Here is a 15,848-nt window from a genome sequence, read left to right on the forward strand (position 1 = left end):
ACACACACACACACACACACACACACACACACACACACACACACAAAACTAGCTGTGTGACCTTGGGCAAGTCACATAACCTCAATTGCCCTACCTTCCCCTCTCCAAAAAAAAAAAGAGTTTAAAATCCTCCTGAAAATTTCTTTCATATGATATTTAAATGTTTTAATTCTTTAATATTTCTTGCACACTTAGAAAATATTTAATATAAATTATTTCCATTTGTGACCTTGAGCAAGTCAACTTTCATGTTTGAGTCTCAGTTTTCCTCTCTAAAGTAAGGAGGAGGTTTAACTAGATGATCTCTAAAGCCATTACAGTTTTAAATCCTGTGATCTATAAACTTGCCCCCTCTCCTCCCCCCCAAAAAAACACCTATGTAAATAAAAATAAAAAACTTGGTGCCCTTGGGATCTGAATGCTTTTAGCCACCTTTCAATAGCACATTAGGATCAGGATTTGAGAGCTGAAAGGCATACTAACCACAGACTTAACACTTGTCCCACTCATTTATATTAGAAATGAGGAGACAAGAAATCCAGAGAAGTCAGGTGATTTGGTTCCACAGGTGAAAGTGGCAAAAGGAAAGATTTGAACTCAGGTCCTCCAGATAGTTCCAGTGTTCTTTCCATTGCACCACAACATCCTTAAGTAGACAGTTATACAGGAGTTGAGTCTGACATGGCATATATTGAAGTCATCAGAATACAGTATGAAGAAGCTTTTTTTATTAGACACTAGGCATTTTCTGTGCAAAGTTTCCATTCTGCATGCATGTATTAAGCTGGATCTATTAAGCACAGTGTTAGGCACCAGAGACCCAAAGACAAACATAAGAGAGTCTGCCTTCAAGGAGCATCCATTCTACTAGGGGGAAACAACATGTATGCAATGAAATAATATTAAGTGTATACAAAGTAATTTCACAGGATGGGAGTCTTTGGGCAGTAGAAAGCACGAGCAACTGAGGAGAGCAATAAAGCTTCCTTGGAGAAGTTGACATGATATTCAAAATATTTTACATTCCTGATGGCTGAAGTCAACTATAGAAAAACTCAGAACAGGACAAAGTCTCTGCTTGCCTCTCACATAGTGCTGGTAAAGCTGGAGCTTCCCCCAGATATCAACTATTTTATGGGTTTTTAAAAAACCTTTTTATATCTTTATGTCACAACCATTTCGGGATATATCTCACCCACCACTCCATCCAGTGAGCCTTTTCTTGTTTAGCCAAACCAGCTGAAGAAACAACCAAGTCTGACCAGATACTCTGCAGTTACAGTCTCTCCTTCCCTTTCTCTAAAGAAGGAAAGAGATGCATGTGGCACAGTGGATGGAGTGCTGGATGAGGAGTCAAGACAAAACGTCAAATCCTGTCTCAGACAACCTCTCTGAACCTCTGTTTCCTCATCTCAGAATGTGAAGAATAGTAGTACACAGTGCAAAACTTAGAGGGACAGAGGTCATTGATGGAGAGCATTGGGAGGGACCCGAAGGGTGTAATCCATTCTCCATCTGGGAGCTTCCTATTTTCACCAATATTTTTGGTACCTTGTGCTAAGCTTTCTTGTTATCAGCTGCTACAAAGTGAAAAGTGCTCCTGGATCCTCTCATTTTGGTGCCCATCATTAAGGAGAGATGAGGAAAAGAATCTTTTAATTTTCTTGGAGCAGTAGGGGGGTCTATGGGTGTAGAATACTGCATATGCCATAAGGCATGGTTGCTATGTTAGTTGGTTTTGCTTAATAGTTTTTCTTTATTATATAAAGTAAGGGTAGAGAGCAATATATCTAGAAATGATTCAGATTTAGAACCAAGAACATTATTAGGACACAAAAAGAAATAAAAATTATAAAACTATAAAGGAGGCAGTGTGGTATGGTAGAAACAGCAAGGGATTTGGAATCGGAGGACCTGGGTTCAAATCTCCACTTTGCCATCTCCCTGGGTCTGAGTTTCTTCATTTGAAAAAGGAGGAGGTTAGGCTCATAACCTTTTGAGGTCTGTTCTTTGCCTAGGTCAGTGAGTTTATGACAGCAATAAATAAAAAGTAATTTGGTGCCCTTTGAATTCAATGCCTTGGGATAAAATTCCGGCCACCTCATCTCTGCAGCTGGACATCACTACCCAGGGCATCATCACCGAACTCTTAGTTTGAAATTGGAGGATGAAGAGCCGTTATCACAGGTGTTTTAGCTCAGCTGGCGACGCTGCTCCCCCTTTGGCATGCACTGACAACACTCCCCATCCCTGATGGGGCAGCAGCCTGTGGAGGATTCTGGGTGGAAATTCTAGGCAAGCGCTTTGTTTTTCCTGAGAGCTTGGCATCATTGATTTGCATCAGCGCTTCCAGAACAGTCTTTGGCCTCTCCTTAAAGATACTATCTAAACTGTGAAAGTCATTAAATAGCCCCAGCCAGGGAGCGGGTTATTTAAAACAACATCACTAATGGTCCAATATCTCAGCTGTCCACGCTGATGGTGAACATTGTCTTGGCCAGTGTTATCAGTCCCGGACACCCGCTATGAATATTGATCCGCTGCTTGTTACAGCCATCACTTGCCATCAGGACAGGTCAGGGTTGAAACCCACCTAGCATCAAAGCAATTTAAAGACAGAACTCAGGCAGAATTTTAATGTCCACGCTGAGAAAACAAGCCAGGCCAGGAGCACAGGGATGGTGGATTGCTAAAAATAAACGTACATATCTGTGCATTAAAGGAAAACAGCAGGAGAAATCAGCTGCCCCACTGAGTAGGATGTCAAAACGATTCCATTACCATTCCCAGGCTGGCATTCCAACAGACTTAACTCGTTTTGGGTTTTCTCTCCCAAAGGAGAACAAGAGAGCTCACATTGCCTGACCCCCACAATCTATAGAGAATTGGAGATGTGGTGACTTTCCTCCCAAACCAATCTGCCCTTCTGTTTCAGTCATAGCAGCCTGGTGGCCTCAAACTGATCTGATAGTGAACAGAGCAAGCAGAAATGAATGAAAATGGGGCCAGCAGGAGTGGCTGAATAAGATGGAGTCTGGATGTCTTGGGATGCAGGTGCCCCATGAGAAGTGATGAGTAGGAATGCTTCAGAGAAACATGGGGAGTCTCCTAGGAGCTGCAGTGGAGGGAAGAAAGCCAGGTCAGAATAAAATACACAGTGACTGCCACAAAGGGGAAGAGAAAAGGCAGTTGGAGTCTGATTGTCCGGAATCACCAATCTCTCATCAGAAAACAGATGATGAAATACATCTCTAGTGAAGCAGGAGTAGAGGTGAGAAGTTCGCTGTGGGGGGTCAGGCTCTGACCCTAAAGGAGAGATGGGGCAGGGTTACCTGTTTTTCTTTATTACAAGGTGGAGGGATAGATTATGTCAGGAAAGGACTGTGGTGGAAAACAGAAACATAAAAAAAGTTTTTTTTAAACCAATGCAGCAACTATGAATGAGAAAATGAATGAATGAACAGTGAACATATTTAGCTAAGCATTTATTATGTTCCCTTGTACCTAATTAGTAGATAAAGATGCAAACACAAAACAAGACAGGATCTTTGTTCTCAAAGAGTTAATTTTCTAAAAGAATAGAGATTTCTGACTTGGGATGGTGTTTGAATAGCTTGGCCAAGCCTAGGGGTGGGGGAGACAATATTTGGTAAATAATTATATTATCCTATTGAAATAAGTCTATTTTGTTTATTGTCTGCATATGCATAGTCAGCTCTAAAATATCTTTCCTTTTTTGTTGAATAAAGGATATAGATAAAACTTGGGAAACTATAATTAGGAATCACAGCACATAGAAAGACATGGGGGCCAGGTAGGCCAGCTTTGGTCTAAGAAGCCACAGAGATTGTTAGGCTGGCCATAAGGCTCTGGATTATAAGGCTCTTTCCAGTGCCAATGGCAGCTGTGACTTGGTTGCTGTTATCAGAGCAAGAAAATAAGGTAGAAAGGGAGAAGGGTATGATATGTACTAGGGTAGGGCAGATGGCAAGTTATCTGTAATAATGGTCAATAATGTTACTGATCAATAATAATTCATGGGGGGGTGTATTTTTGCCATTTTAATTTTCAATCACCAAGCATTTATTCTCTCTCTCTCTCCTGTCCTCCTAATTGAAAAGAAAAAAAAACATGCAAAAAATATCCAGAGTAAAGCAAAACAAATTCTCACATTCTCTGTGTCCAAAAAAGTGCATGTCTCATTCTGACATCACCACGATCAGTGGTCTGGAATTGCGGTTGGTCCTGACATTGGACAGAGAGCTGAAATCTTTCAAAGTCATTTATCTTAACAATGTTATTGTTACCATATCAATGATTCTCTTGGTTCTGCTCACTTTATTCCGTAACAGTTCATTTGAGTCTTCCCAGACTTCTCTGGACACCTCCCTTTCATTTCTTGTGACACAATAGTATTCCATTATCTTAATTTGTTCCGCCATTCCTCAACTGATGGGAATACCCCTCGCTTCAAGTTCTTTGATGCCCTCTCCCAAAAAAGCTACTGTAAATATTTTTTGGGTATATATAGGTAATTTTTCTCTTCCTTTGAGTTCTTTGGGGATAGGCCTAGTTTTATCACTGGGTCAAAGGGTAGAAACCGTTTTGCGACTTTTGGGGCACAATTTCAAATTGCTTTCCAAAATGACTGAACCAATTCACATCAGCAAATGTATTTTTTGGGGGGAAATGTATTTTTAATAGTATTTCCCCCCAATTACATATCAAGACAATTTTTAACATTCATTTTCACAAGGTTTTAAGTTCCAAATTTTTCTCCCTTTCTCCCTCCCTCCCCTACCTCCTTCCTAAATTGATAGGCAATTTGATATAGGTCGTACATGGGCTATCATGTAAAAAAAATCCCTATTAGTCATAGTTGTGAAAGAAAAAAAAAGATCAAAAGGAAAAAAGCATGAAAAAGAATAAAGTAAGTGAAAAAAAGTATGCCTCAATCTGCATTAAGAGCCCTTCAGCTTTTAATCTGCATGTGCAGAGCATTCTCCATTCTGAGTCCTTTGTACTTGTCTTGGGTCATTGTGTTGTTGAGAAGAGCTGAGTCATAAAAGATGATCACACAACGTGACTGTTCCTGTGTACAATGTTCTCCTGGTTCTGCTCACTTCACTCAGCATCAGTTCATGTAAGTCTTCCCAGGTTTTTCTGAAATCTGCCTGTTCATCATTTCTTATTGCGAAATAGCATTCCATTACATTCATATACCAAAGCTTGTTCAGCCATTCCCCAGTTGATGTGCAGGACAATGTATTTTGTAGGGGAGATTCTTTGGGCATTTTGGGGAAGTATCTTTGTCAAAATAAAGTGTATCAACATTTTTTAAAGAGGCCCAGACCTGTCTCTGATAAGTTTTGAGTGATATAGCATTATTTAGGGGTTAGGGTTAGAGGCAGAATTAGGGTTAGGGTTAGTGGCGGAATTAGGGTTAGGGTTAGGGTTAGACCATTTCTTTGGCCTTCTAGGTAAACTCATTCTCTCTTGCTCCAATCTCATGAGCTTTATGGAAAGGTAGATTCCTTCAACAAGAATGATAAAAATTTCTGAGCAATTCCCAAGTTCTCGCAAAAAGAAAGGCACCATTTTAATCTTCTACTCATTCCCTATGGGCTCCACCTGACTCAGAGCATAGCTGCTACCATCCACTTCAGAATGCATCAGCCCTGAACTTGGAAGACAGCAATAAGTTTTTGCAGGGAACCGTGAAATGTTCATTTTGGACAAAGCTTCAGAAAACTTAATGGCTACTTTGAGAAATAGCTTGATACTGAGGATACAGTGATGGACTTGGTATCCAGCAGACCTAGATTCAAATCCTGCCTGGGACAATGGGTGGAGGAAATACCAAGATTTTCTTCTGGGACAAAAGCTTAGAGCTTCCCAAAGAAATTGTCAGTTACCTTACATAGGTCACTTCTGTTGTTTGACCATCTGCAAAATGGAACTAACCCTAGCTGCTGTTCTGCCCTCATGGGGTTATGACAAGGCTCAAATTAGAGAATGTTTATAAAATGATCTGCAAACTTCAAAGTCTATTAAAATGTCCCTTTTTAGTTCTTGGGGAAAACGGTCATCGATGTGCATACGATGTAGACCCGATCATTCAACAAATATTTATCAAGCACTTGCCACCGGTCGAGCACCGGGAAAGAGTCAAAAAGGAGGCATTAATTTAAGGACAGGAAAAGGCTCATTCTTGACTTTGGATACCCAGTATGTGAGAGACGCTGTAGGAGGATAGAGAGACAGAGAGCCAGCCTTGGAGCCAGGAAGACCTGAGTTCAAGTTGTGCCTTTGATACGCCCTGACTGTGTGACTCTGGGTAAGTCCACTAACCTCTCTGTGCTCTAGGCAGCTTGGTAACACCAAAAGTGCCACAAGTGCTGACTGCACCGCTAGAGGGAGTGTTAACACCTGGGAGCTCCCCACACTACTGAAATCCCAAATCCAATCCCTAAGTCCTACCTAACTCCTATGTCAGCTATATATAGGGTGACAGCCCTATGTCCCTTAATTATGTTCATTACCCATGTATACACATAACTAATAGGGAATTTCAAAGAACAGGAGCTCAAAATGTCATTAGGAAAATGTATAACTGAATTACAAGAGGCCAGCTTGGGCTACCCCATTGTGTCCTCCCCAGGTGAGGTGATGTGAAGAAGCGTCAGGGCAGCCTCCCCGTGGGGAGCCACGGACAGGGTTCTAAGAATGGCCAGGCATCTGTGGGGCGTGCTCTGGATCATTGAAGGGGACACCCAAATGAAAGGCTCACCGAGCACTGGAGTCCTGGGCTTTGTTCTACATATTCACTACTTTGTTTTGATGTCACAGTCTCCACCCCCAAACAAACCCCCAAAACAAAGGAAAACACGAAAGCAACCACCCTGGCTTGCATCCTGCATTCTTTCCAAGGGGTCTCCACCCCCATCCCTCCTTTTTAGTTCTCCTTGGACCACTTTAGTAAGTGTTTGTTGAAATGCTTTGAATTGAATCGAATGCATAAAGGGTTGGAGAAACTCAAATCCAGGGAAGGAAGAGGGAAATAGAGGAGAGGAAGTTAGGAACCAAACAGGCCACCTGCTCCCTCTATATTTTCCTTTGCTCTATGGAGCATTTGGTGCTCCTAACAGAAGGCATCTTCTTCCCTAGCAGGGCCATGTTCCCTTTCTAGAGGTATTGGGCTTGGAGTCAGGAAGATGTGAGTTCAAATATGGCTTCAGACATTCATTGGCTGTTGGACCCTGGGCAAATCACTTAACCTCCGTGTGTCTCAGTTTCCTCAGCTGTGGTTATAAACCTCTAGAGGGTTGCTGTGATATGCTTAATAAATTCTTGTTTATGTTTGTTTCCTTCCTTTATCCCTCCTTCCTTCCCTTTCTCTCTTACTTCCTTTTTTCACTCCCTACTTTTTTCCATCCTCCCAGGTTCCCTGGGTTAGACCAAGGAAAGCTCCTGCACCTTTCCAGAGGCTGGGAGGAGGACCCATTCCTTAGAGCAGGAATTCTATGGAAATTGTGGGCAGTGAAGTGGTCGGCAAGGGCTTTCAAACCCATAGTAAATACCCAGGCAGCCCAGGGGTGGAGAAGGGAAGCTTTGAATGTGAAAGACTAAAAAAAGAGACCCCCTGGAAAGGCTCTTTTTCCATCACAGATGGGGCCTGGAATGAGCCGGCTGCTCCTCCTCTTCCTCTCCCTTACCTGCTCTGATAATCCTAATTGCCAAGGCATTGTGCTGGAACCCCAGGGGGCGGGGGAGGGACAGCCCAGCACCCGGATGGGGGATCCGGGGGGTGGGGACAGAACTACAATGTGGGCCTCTGGGACCAGAGGCTACCTCTGACCTGGACAATGCAATGGTTTAGGGCAGTGCCTCCCAGGGACCCTTGGAGACGCAGGTAGACCCCCTCCTTCCACTATCCACTCTCAAGGCCTGAAATCCCGACTAGAATAAATCCTTTCTAAGCAGGGGGAAGCAGGTCTGGGACGAAGGGAGGGTCTATGTTTTCCATTGACTTCAAAGCCTCCACCTGCTGCCTCCTCAGCCCAATGCCCGCCCCCCCCTTCCCCATCTGCAAATGGCTGAGCCTAGAGTCCCAACCTGGGGAGATTCGCTTCTTCTGTGTGGGTAATGACCACAGTAGTGGCCATTTCCGCTACTCTTGGCTCGAGTCAGTTCTTTGGAACTTTAGATTGCCCCGGGGTTCAAGTCCCTCCTGGGAAGCATAGTGGTTGAGTGACCCTGTACAAGCCACCGATCTCCTTCTCTTAGCAGACACCTCTCTATGACTGTAAGCTACCGACCTGTTCACTAAGTAGGTGAAGTCAGGGATTGGGAACCAAACCAAACCAAGCCAATCACCCATGCCCCCCAAGATACGTACAGGTCATAACAGACATAGATTAAATGACTGAAGTGGCTAAATCTGTATCAGGTTCATGGATTTGGAGTTCGAAGGGACCTCAAGGGCCAGTGGTCAGCCCATTCATTTTTACAGATGAGTCTCAGAGGTGAAATGACAGCGCACCGGGTCGCACAGCTAAGAGTCCGAGCAGAAATTAGACCCCTGGTCTCTCCACGTCCAAGACCAGCCAGCTGCACCAGAATGCTTCGGAGCTCATCAGAAATCCTTTCCACCTCCCCGCAACAATGTCACCCCCTCCTCCAGCAAGTCGGTGCGATCCCCAGAAGTCTTAAGCATCTGGGAGGTGGGTGGGGTGCGCAAAGGGCAGGATGGTTTTGGTACTCTTTGAGTCTGGGGGCCACTAGGACAAAGAGACTTGGCCCCTGAATAAGGGGGTCGACGGGAGGGAAGTATGGACAGATGGGAATCCGAGGCTAGCCTGAGTCTATTTCCTCCTCCTGGCAGCGTCTTTGCCAGATCCCAGCAAAGACAATATCCACCCCGGCGATGAAGAAAGCAGCCGTTTGCTCCATCAGAGGTGGGCGCCCAGAATCATCTGCCTAAGCGCGCTTGGAATGAAGCTTGTCGGCGCACCTTAGGGCGAATGAAGAAAAAGAATCGTGAGAAACTGGCGACTGGGGGGGGGGGGAGGGATGGAACTCATATGACAAGCCCCCTCCCCCAATCCCCGTCACCCGCGGCAGCTGAGAAAAAGCTTTACTTGTCAAAGAAGCCGGGAGCCGGGGTCCAGATCACAAGCAGCTGCGCGCCAGAGGCTCCAACCATTGGGAGGGAGGGTTTGCTCAACGACTCTTCGAAAGCCAGCCCTCTGCTGTGCCACCCCTTGCCCCCGCCCTCCATCCCTCTCCACGTGGCTGGACACCCCAGAGCTGAGCTAGTGCCAATAGCGGCTCAGCCCCCCGCCTTTCCCTCCCTCCCCCCCAGCCTTTTCACTTTACAGTCCCCCTTCTCCACGTTCCCCACCCCCTCCTCCTCCTGGAGATCAGCGGCGCCGCCACTCGGTGCAGGACCCTCCGGGAGCCCCAGCCTCACTCCCTAGGCAGCGCGGCACCTAGGCGTGCTGCCCGCCCCGCATCCATCAGTCATCAGCCGGTCCACCCCTCCGGGGGACGCTGTCTCTTTGCATCCATCCCTCCGGGAGACCCAGGAACCCTCGGGGGAGTGCTCGCCTCAAGATAACCCAACGGATCTCCCGCCCCAAGCTACCCAGAACCTTTCCGAGTGAGTCCTCCGAGGCCTGAGGCTGCCCAGTTCAGTGGCATCTCTCCAAGGACGGACATGCTGGCATGTCAGAACAGCGGGGCCAAAGTGGCCCCAGGCCACCACAAGATCTCCTTCTCCATCTTAGACATCCTGGACCCGCAGAAATTCACCCGGAGAAAGGGCCCGGTGGCCCGGGGAGGCCTCTGCGCCTCCCGGGAGCCAGAGAAAAGTTTGGGGCAGGCGGAATCTGCTGAGACCGAGCCGGGCAACCGGAGGGAGGCCGAGATCTCTGGTAAGGATGTTGTGCGCTCTCGTGCCCCTAGGCCCGCGGCTGCTCTCTCCTTTCCTACCCTACCTGCGCTCAGGAACTAAGGGATGGCTGAAGGTGGCCGGGGCTCCAATTGGCTCCAACTTTTCACCTGCCACTTGGGTTGTCCCGGGCAGATGTCTTCCCCCCTCCCCCACCCCAAGAAACATCAGGACACAGAGGGAGGGAGCAGACTGTGTCTGGAGAGGAGGGAGGGGGGGATTGTCTATTGCTGTGGAAGAGTTAGGTAAGGAAAAAGGAAGGGGAGCCACGTGCGGAAGGAGGGGGCAAGCATTTGGCGTAAGGTGTACATGCCTCTCCTTTCCCCCAAAACTGTGAGGTTGCCGGGCCCTGATCGTCTTCCCTGAGCCATGTCTGGAGGATACACCTGCCAGGCAAGCCAGTGATTCTCTCTGCCCAGTTCAGTTGTGGGAAGAAAAGAGATGGAGATTGAGGTGGAGCGACCAAGTTCATTTCTGGCTTTGCTTGTATCCCAGTTCCTTCGGTCAACTTCTTTGACCCAGAATGAGAACACAGCGTTATTTATTCACTTCTTTGAAGGAATTCTTTCGCTTGCACCCTCCCCCTTTTCCTTTTTCCCACCACAGACAGAGAGGAGGAAGAAATTTCCTGCTACCGTCGTTTTGGGAATGGATGAGTGGGTGCAGGTGAACAGATATCTTTCCCCTAGAAAGAAATGGCTACCCAGAGAAGCCCAGGAGGGCTGGGGGGGGGGAGTACGGGGAAGCAGGGAAGCCATCCCAAGCTGGGGCAGAAAAGGGGAAAGGTGGGGTGGGGATCTCAACCCCCCAAGCTCCCCACCCGCAGGAGATGGGCAGACCCAAAGCTGAGCCATAATTGTCTGGGTCTCTGGTTGCTTTTGGCCAAGGGAGATTGGACTTGGGACAGCCAGGCCCGGCCCAGTAATTGTCCAGGTCTCCCCTCAGAGGGGGCCTGAGCTCCCCCCCTCCTTGATCGATATTCTATTACTGCCTCCTGCATATCTCCTTCCCACAGCTTGCAGGTGCGCACTTCAAACCCCCTTTCCCTGTCTGATCCTAATATTGCTCGATTAAAACTTACCTTTAATAGATGACATCTATCGATCTGGTCCCTCACAAATCTGAAACTCTATTAACACAGCAGGAGAGAGAAGATGGGAGAGGGGGAATTTCACTTTTTAAGAGGAGGGGATCTTAATAACTTCTTTTTTTTTAATTGCTTCCAAATCTATATTGGTCACAGACCAAAATCGGCTCCTCTGGACTTGGGAGACATAACACTTGAGAGCATCTGACATCTCAATATCTTTCTGTAATAAGATCTCTCCCTACTCTTGCCCCCCAAATTGTCCCTCCCTAATAATTTCCCCCCCAAATATCTTTACCCAATGGGCTTAGTGGCCTTTTTGGTGAGGTACCAGTACTCTTTGGGAGGTATGGGAGGATGGGGAATTCCAGGACTCTTTGGCAGGGAAAACTGGGAAATATTCCTACAATATGGCAAGGGATAAAGTTTAAATTGTCCCAGATTCAACTTAACTAGAGGCAGTGCAGATTCTCTCTGGGCCTCAGGTTCCTCCCCTGTAAAAGGAGTGGGGTGGACAGCATGGTTTGCAAGGTGGGGGAGGGGGTCTAACTGGACCGCTTCTGGTGATACAGTATCGTAACTCCCTAAGGGAGTTCTGGGACTTCAAGAAGCTAGCTAGTCTAATGCCTATCGTTTTACAGATGAAGAAACTGGGACTTAGGAAGGTTAAAAGACTTGCCCAGTCGTGAAGGCCCCTCCCAGCTCTGGATTCCATGGACGGGTCTGTGGTCCTGTTTCCCCATCTGTGAGATGAGGGGTTTGGGCTACTTCTGTCTAACAGTGTAGTCACCACCCAACTGGAAACCTGTCTGGGCTTCTGTGTGTGTGAGGGGGGAGGGATTAAGGGAGTAGGCCGGGTCCAGCGCCCTGTAGGACGCGGTGGGGAGAGCGGGGTCTCGGGACCCGGAGAGTAGGGCAGGGAGGCGGTGGAGGCAGAGGGGCCGAGCCCGGTGCGCTGAGCGTGGCGTCTCGGGCCAATCCCGCAGGTGCCGGCGTCCCCGCTAGCCAGACTCGCTTTTCCCCCATAGATAGTCGACCAGAGTGCGACCTGGACTGCTCGGTGGAGGAGGAAGAGGAGGAGGAAGACTACGTGGAGGAAGACGAGGACGACGAGGAAGACGAGGAGGATGAAGATGGGGAGAAGGCAGAGGCTGAGGAGGATGACGGAGTGCTGGGGCTTCCAGGACAAGGACTCGGACGACAGAGGCGGCGGCTGCGGAGAAGGCGTCAGGGGCCCTCAGAGCCCCAGACGCTAGAGGGCCGAGGTGGCGGGGACAGCAGCTGCCTGGGGGCCCCGGCGCTGGCCCCGGGCCCCGACGGCTCCCAGTCGCCGCGGCCCCTTAAGCGCCGGCGGCCACCCGAGGGCAGCGGCTGCGCTAAGCCCCGCCGGGCACGCACCGCCTTCACCTACGAACAGCTCGTGGCTCTGGAGAACAAGTTCAGGGCCACGCGCTACCTGTCTGTCTGCGAGCGACTCAACCTGGCGCTGGCTCTCAGTCTCACCGAGACGCAGGTGAAGATTTGGTTTCAGAACCGTCGCACCAAGTGGAAGAAACAGAACCCGGGCGCCGACGGGCAGGCCGCGCTGCCCGCCCCAGCGGGAGCCGGGGGAGCACCGGGAGCCGCCGTCCAGGCTCCTGGCCGCAGCCCCAGCCCGCCGGGCCCCAGCGCCCTCCACTTCCAGACGTTCCCTCCCTATTCCTCGGCCAACGTCCTCTTCCCAGCCGCCACCTCCTTTCCCCTGACAGCGGCCGCGGCCGGGGGCCCCTTTGCCCCCTTCCTTGGCTCCACCTACTTGAGCCCTTTCTATGCCCCACACCTCTAAGCGACCCTCTGCTGCAGGCTGGCCTCGGGGCCTCGGCTTCACCAGCGCCTTCGGGTGCTTCTTTGTGGTGGTGATATTCCAACTGTCCACGAAGGGGCGTCCGGTCCCATCCCGTGAGGTCTCGCCTGTCCTAGACTCACACAAAACTGAGGGAGCATGGGGCCCCGAACTTCTGCGTCCCTTCTGCCCAAAGGATTATTGGTCTTTAGAACTTTAAGGGAGCCCCAGGGCGGGTATAGTTCGGCTGTCTTGTTTTAGGTGAAGACACTGAGGTCCAGGGAGAGATCTCTCAAGAATTAAGCAGTAAGGACAGATTTGAACCCCAATCCTCCAGCTCCAGCTCGCTTTCCACGAGTTTCAAGAACCGAGAAAAAAAGCCGGCTAAAGATTAGCCGGGTCTGAGATCCCCGCCCTCCGGCGCCCCATTCTTTAGTTTTTTCTCTGCTGACGGAGGTTACAATTTCATAGAATCCTAGAGTTGATAGCAACCCTCTGGATGAGACAGCATTCAGGCCGTTCCTGGCACGTCTCTCCTTAAGCACCACAGTGTCTTCTTTATAACACTGGGAAGGAGATTGGCTCCTGGTATCAGAGACAGTTAGAACTGGAAAGCATGTGAGACGTCACCTAGCCCTTTGGGGAAGGGGGGGAAAGGAGGGTGGTCCTGGATCCTGAGCCTGTCAGTCTGGTGAAGCCTGTGAAGTCCTTTCAGAATCGTGCTTTCAAATGAATAAACTAAAATACAAAAGAAACCGATTGTATTAAAATAAGGCCCCAAGTCGTAGTTACGGAATCCACAAGTTCATTAACGGCAGGTTAAGAAGTTCTAATCTAGTCCGATCTCTTTATTTGACAGAGAAGGGAAGTGACTTAGCCAGGGTGGCTCCTGCCTCCCAAGCTGTCGTTCTTTCCTTAGCGCTCTGATGCCTCCTCCGAGTTCCTTGAAGCAGTTGTCTTACCCTCCACTAAAATCACATACTTTCCCAGCGGGATGTGATTGGTAGAGATGATCTAATCCACCCTTTCTTGGATTCTGGTCGAGTGAAGGCGTGCTGTCTTGCCCTCTAGAATCAAACTCTTCGAAGGAGAGGAGAAGAGGCAGGATCATGTAGAGTAGGACCCTGGTTTGGGAGTCAGAAGACTTGGGTCTGACCTCTGCTCTGCCCCTTCATCCCTAATAGACCTCGGGCACTTTCCCTTTGCCTCTCTGGGCCCCAATTTTCTAATCTCTCCAAGAGTTAAAAGGAGGTTCCTTCCAGCTCCAACTCATGTGAACTAGATGCCCCCAAGGTCATTTCCTGCTCCGGGCTCTAGCACCCCAAGGATCCTTCTCTTAGTCCCAAGGGCTCTTTGCTTGTGCTCCTTGTCTCATTGGGTTCCACACTGGCCAACATTCGCCAGGACAGTCAAGTGCCCAGTGAAACTCCCGGACAGCTCTTGCCAACGGGACAAAAAGAAGCATATCCTAGTACAATGAACTTCGTTTCTGAATAGAAAGATTGGGTTGTTCCTTATGACAGCAGCCCCAATCTGCTGTGTTTTTTTTTTTTTTAATTCTAGTTCCACTTTTAGAAGTTTAGCTCCCTAAGGAAAGGAGGTAACTCCTTTGGACAAACCAGGATCCTGCCCTCCCAAACTTCTGTCCTGAACTCTGCCTGTAGCCTGAATCTACAGCATCTTTTAGAGTAGCCATAGTTCTATTTAGGGCATATTGTGAGCCAGTTCCTGGGAGAAGCATTTGGGGCAAGGCTCCAAATGGAAAAGAGGGCAGAGAAACTAATAAAGAATTTATGTGTCCTCAGCATAGTCCTTGGTCGACCTATTCCCCCCCTCCCCCCAGATTTGGGCCAAAATGTCCTCTTCTGTAATATGGGGGAGGATGAACTAGCTATCCATCCCTTTCAGTTCTAAAATATGAGATTCTCATTTAGCCCCACAATGCCCTGTGAGTTTTGCTATTGTGATCATCATGTCCAAAGGCAGCTGGAATTGGATTCAGAAAGGACCTTCGACATTTACTTAGTTTCTGTCTCTTGGCCAACCACTTTGCCCCCTCTTAGCCTCAGTTTTATCATCTCTCAAATGGGATTAACAATAATTCAAAAGGTTGTTGTAGGGCTCAGATAAGATGACTGGTTTAAAGGCACTTCAAACTTTCAGGTGCTGCTATGAAAATGTATGTTGTGATTATCTGAGGGTTTTGACTGGTGAGTGCTTTAGAAATAATCATGATGGCCTCCAAGATCTTTTCCAGCTTTAGGTCTGTGGCCTATGACCCCATGATTAATAAATACATTGAATCCCTGATGGTGGCATAGTAGGGGAGTAAGTGGGCTTAAAAAAAATCTTCATCTGTTTAAAAAGCTATTTTTGAAGTTAAAAGCATGTTTGTATTTTGACATGAAATGTAACTTTTTATTATTTATCTTTTTTCTTTTTTAACAAGTGCTGCTGTAAAAATCCCTTTCTAAATTTCCATTCTGAAGTTTCTTTCCACTATGAGATTGTAAACAATTGCTTTTGTAACAAAGTTTGGAAGGACAAACCTCACAGCCCCTGGTTTCTTCTAGGGCTCCTTGACAGTTTGCATTTATATGGTGGGAGTATGCTTTGTGTTTTACCAATGCAGAAGAAGGAAGATACAGGGGAAAGAGTGAGAGGCTGGAGTCAGCAAACCTGTATTTCTATTTCCTGCTGTGCCGCTTCTTCCTGCCCAACACCAAGTCCTTTCCTCTCTCTAAACTCTCTAAACTGGAAAGTGAGGGGGCTGAACAAGATGACAGATACTATTCATTCTGCCCAGTCCTACAGTCCTCTGATCTGCTTTCATTTGATCCTCGAAACACCGGGTGAAGTAGCCAATGAATGTCAGTCAATAAGTATTAATTAAGTACCTACTGCATACTAGGTTCTGTGCTAAGCACTGGGGATACAAAGAAATTCAAGGACAGTTCCTGCTCTCAAGGAGTTTACAGTCTAGTAAG

The 15,848-nt window shown here is 47.8% G+C and overlaps 1 protein-coding gene across 1 annotated transcript; it reads left to right on the forward strand.

Annotated features, from left to right (window-relative positions):
• The first annotated feature begins 9,718 nt into the window (after positions 1-9,718).
• NKX1-2 (NK1 homeobox 2) lies at positions 9,719-12,864 on the forward strand. Its single transcript, XM_069101659.1, has 2 exons — positions 9,719-9,935; positions 12,068-12,864. The coding sequence occupies exons 1-2, from the start codon at positions 9,719-9,721 to the stop codon at positions 12,862-12,864; spliced, it is 1,014 nt and encodes a 337-aa protein (XP_068957760.1).
• Positions 12,865-15,848: the final 2,984 nt, after the last annotated feature.

This window comes from Petaurus breviceps, unplaced genomic scaffold, assembly GCF_028583685.1.
Source record: "Petaurus breviceps papuanus isolate PSGF00001 unplaced genomic scaffold, PetGlider_PUasm1.0 490, whole genome shotgun sequence".
Classification (NCBI taxonomy): Eukaryota; Metazoa; Chordata; class Mammalia; order Diprotodontia; family Petauridae; genus Petaurus; species Petaurus breviceps.

Excerpts from the sequence above, each read along its gene's own strand:
- NKX1-2 (XM_069101659.1), top strand. The coding sequence starts at position 9,719 with ATGCTGGCATGTCAGAACAGCGGGGCCAAAGTGGCCCCAGGCCACCAC. Across the intron at positions 9,936-12,067 it reads GAGGGAGGCCGAGATCTCTG|ATAGTCGACCAGAGTGCGAC; the intron begins GTAAGGATGTTG and ends TTTCCCCCATAG.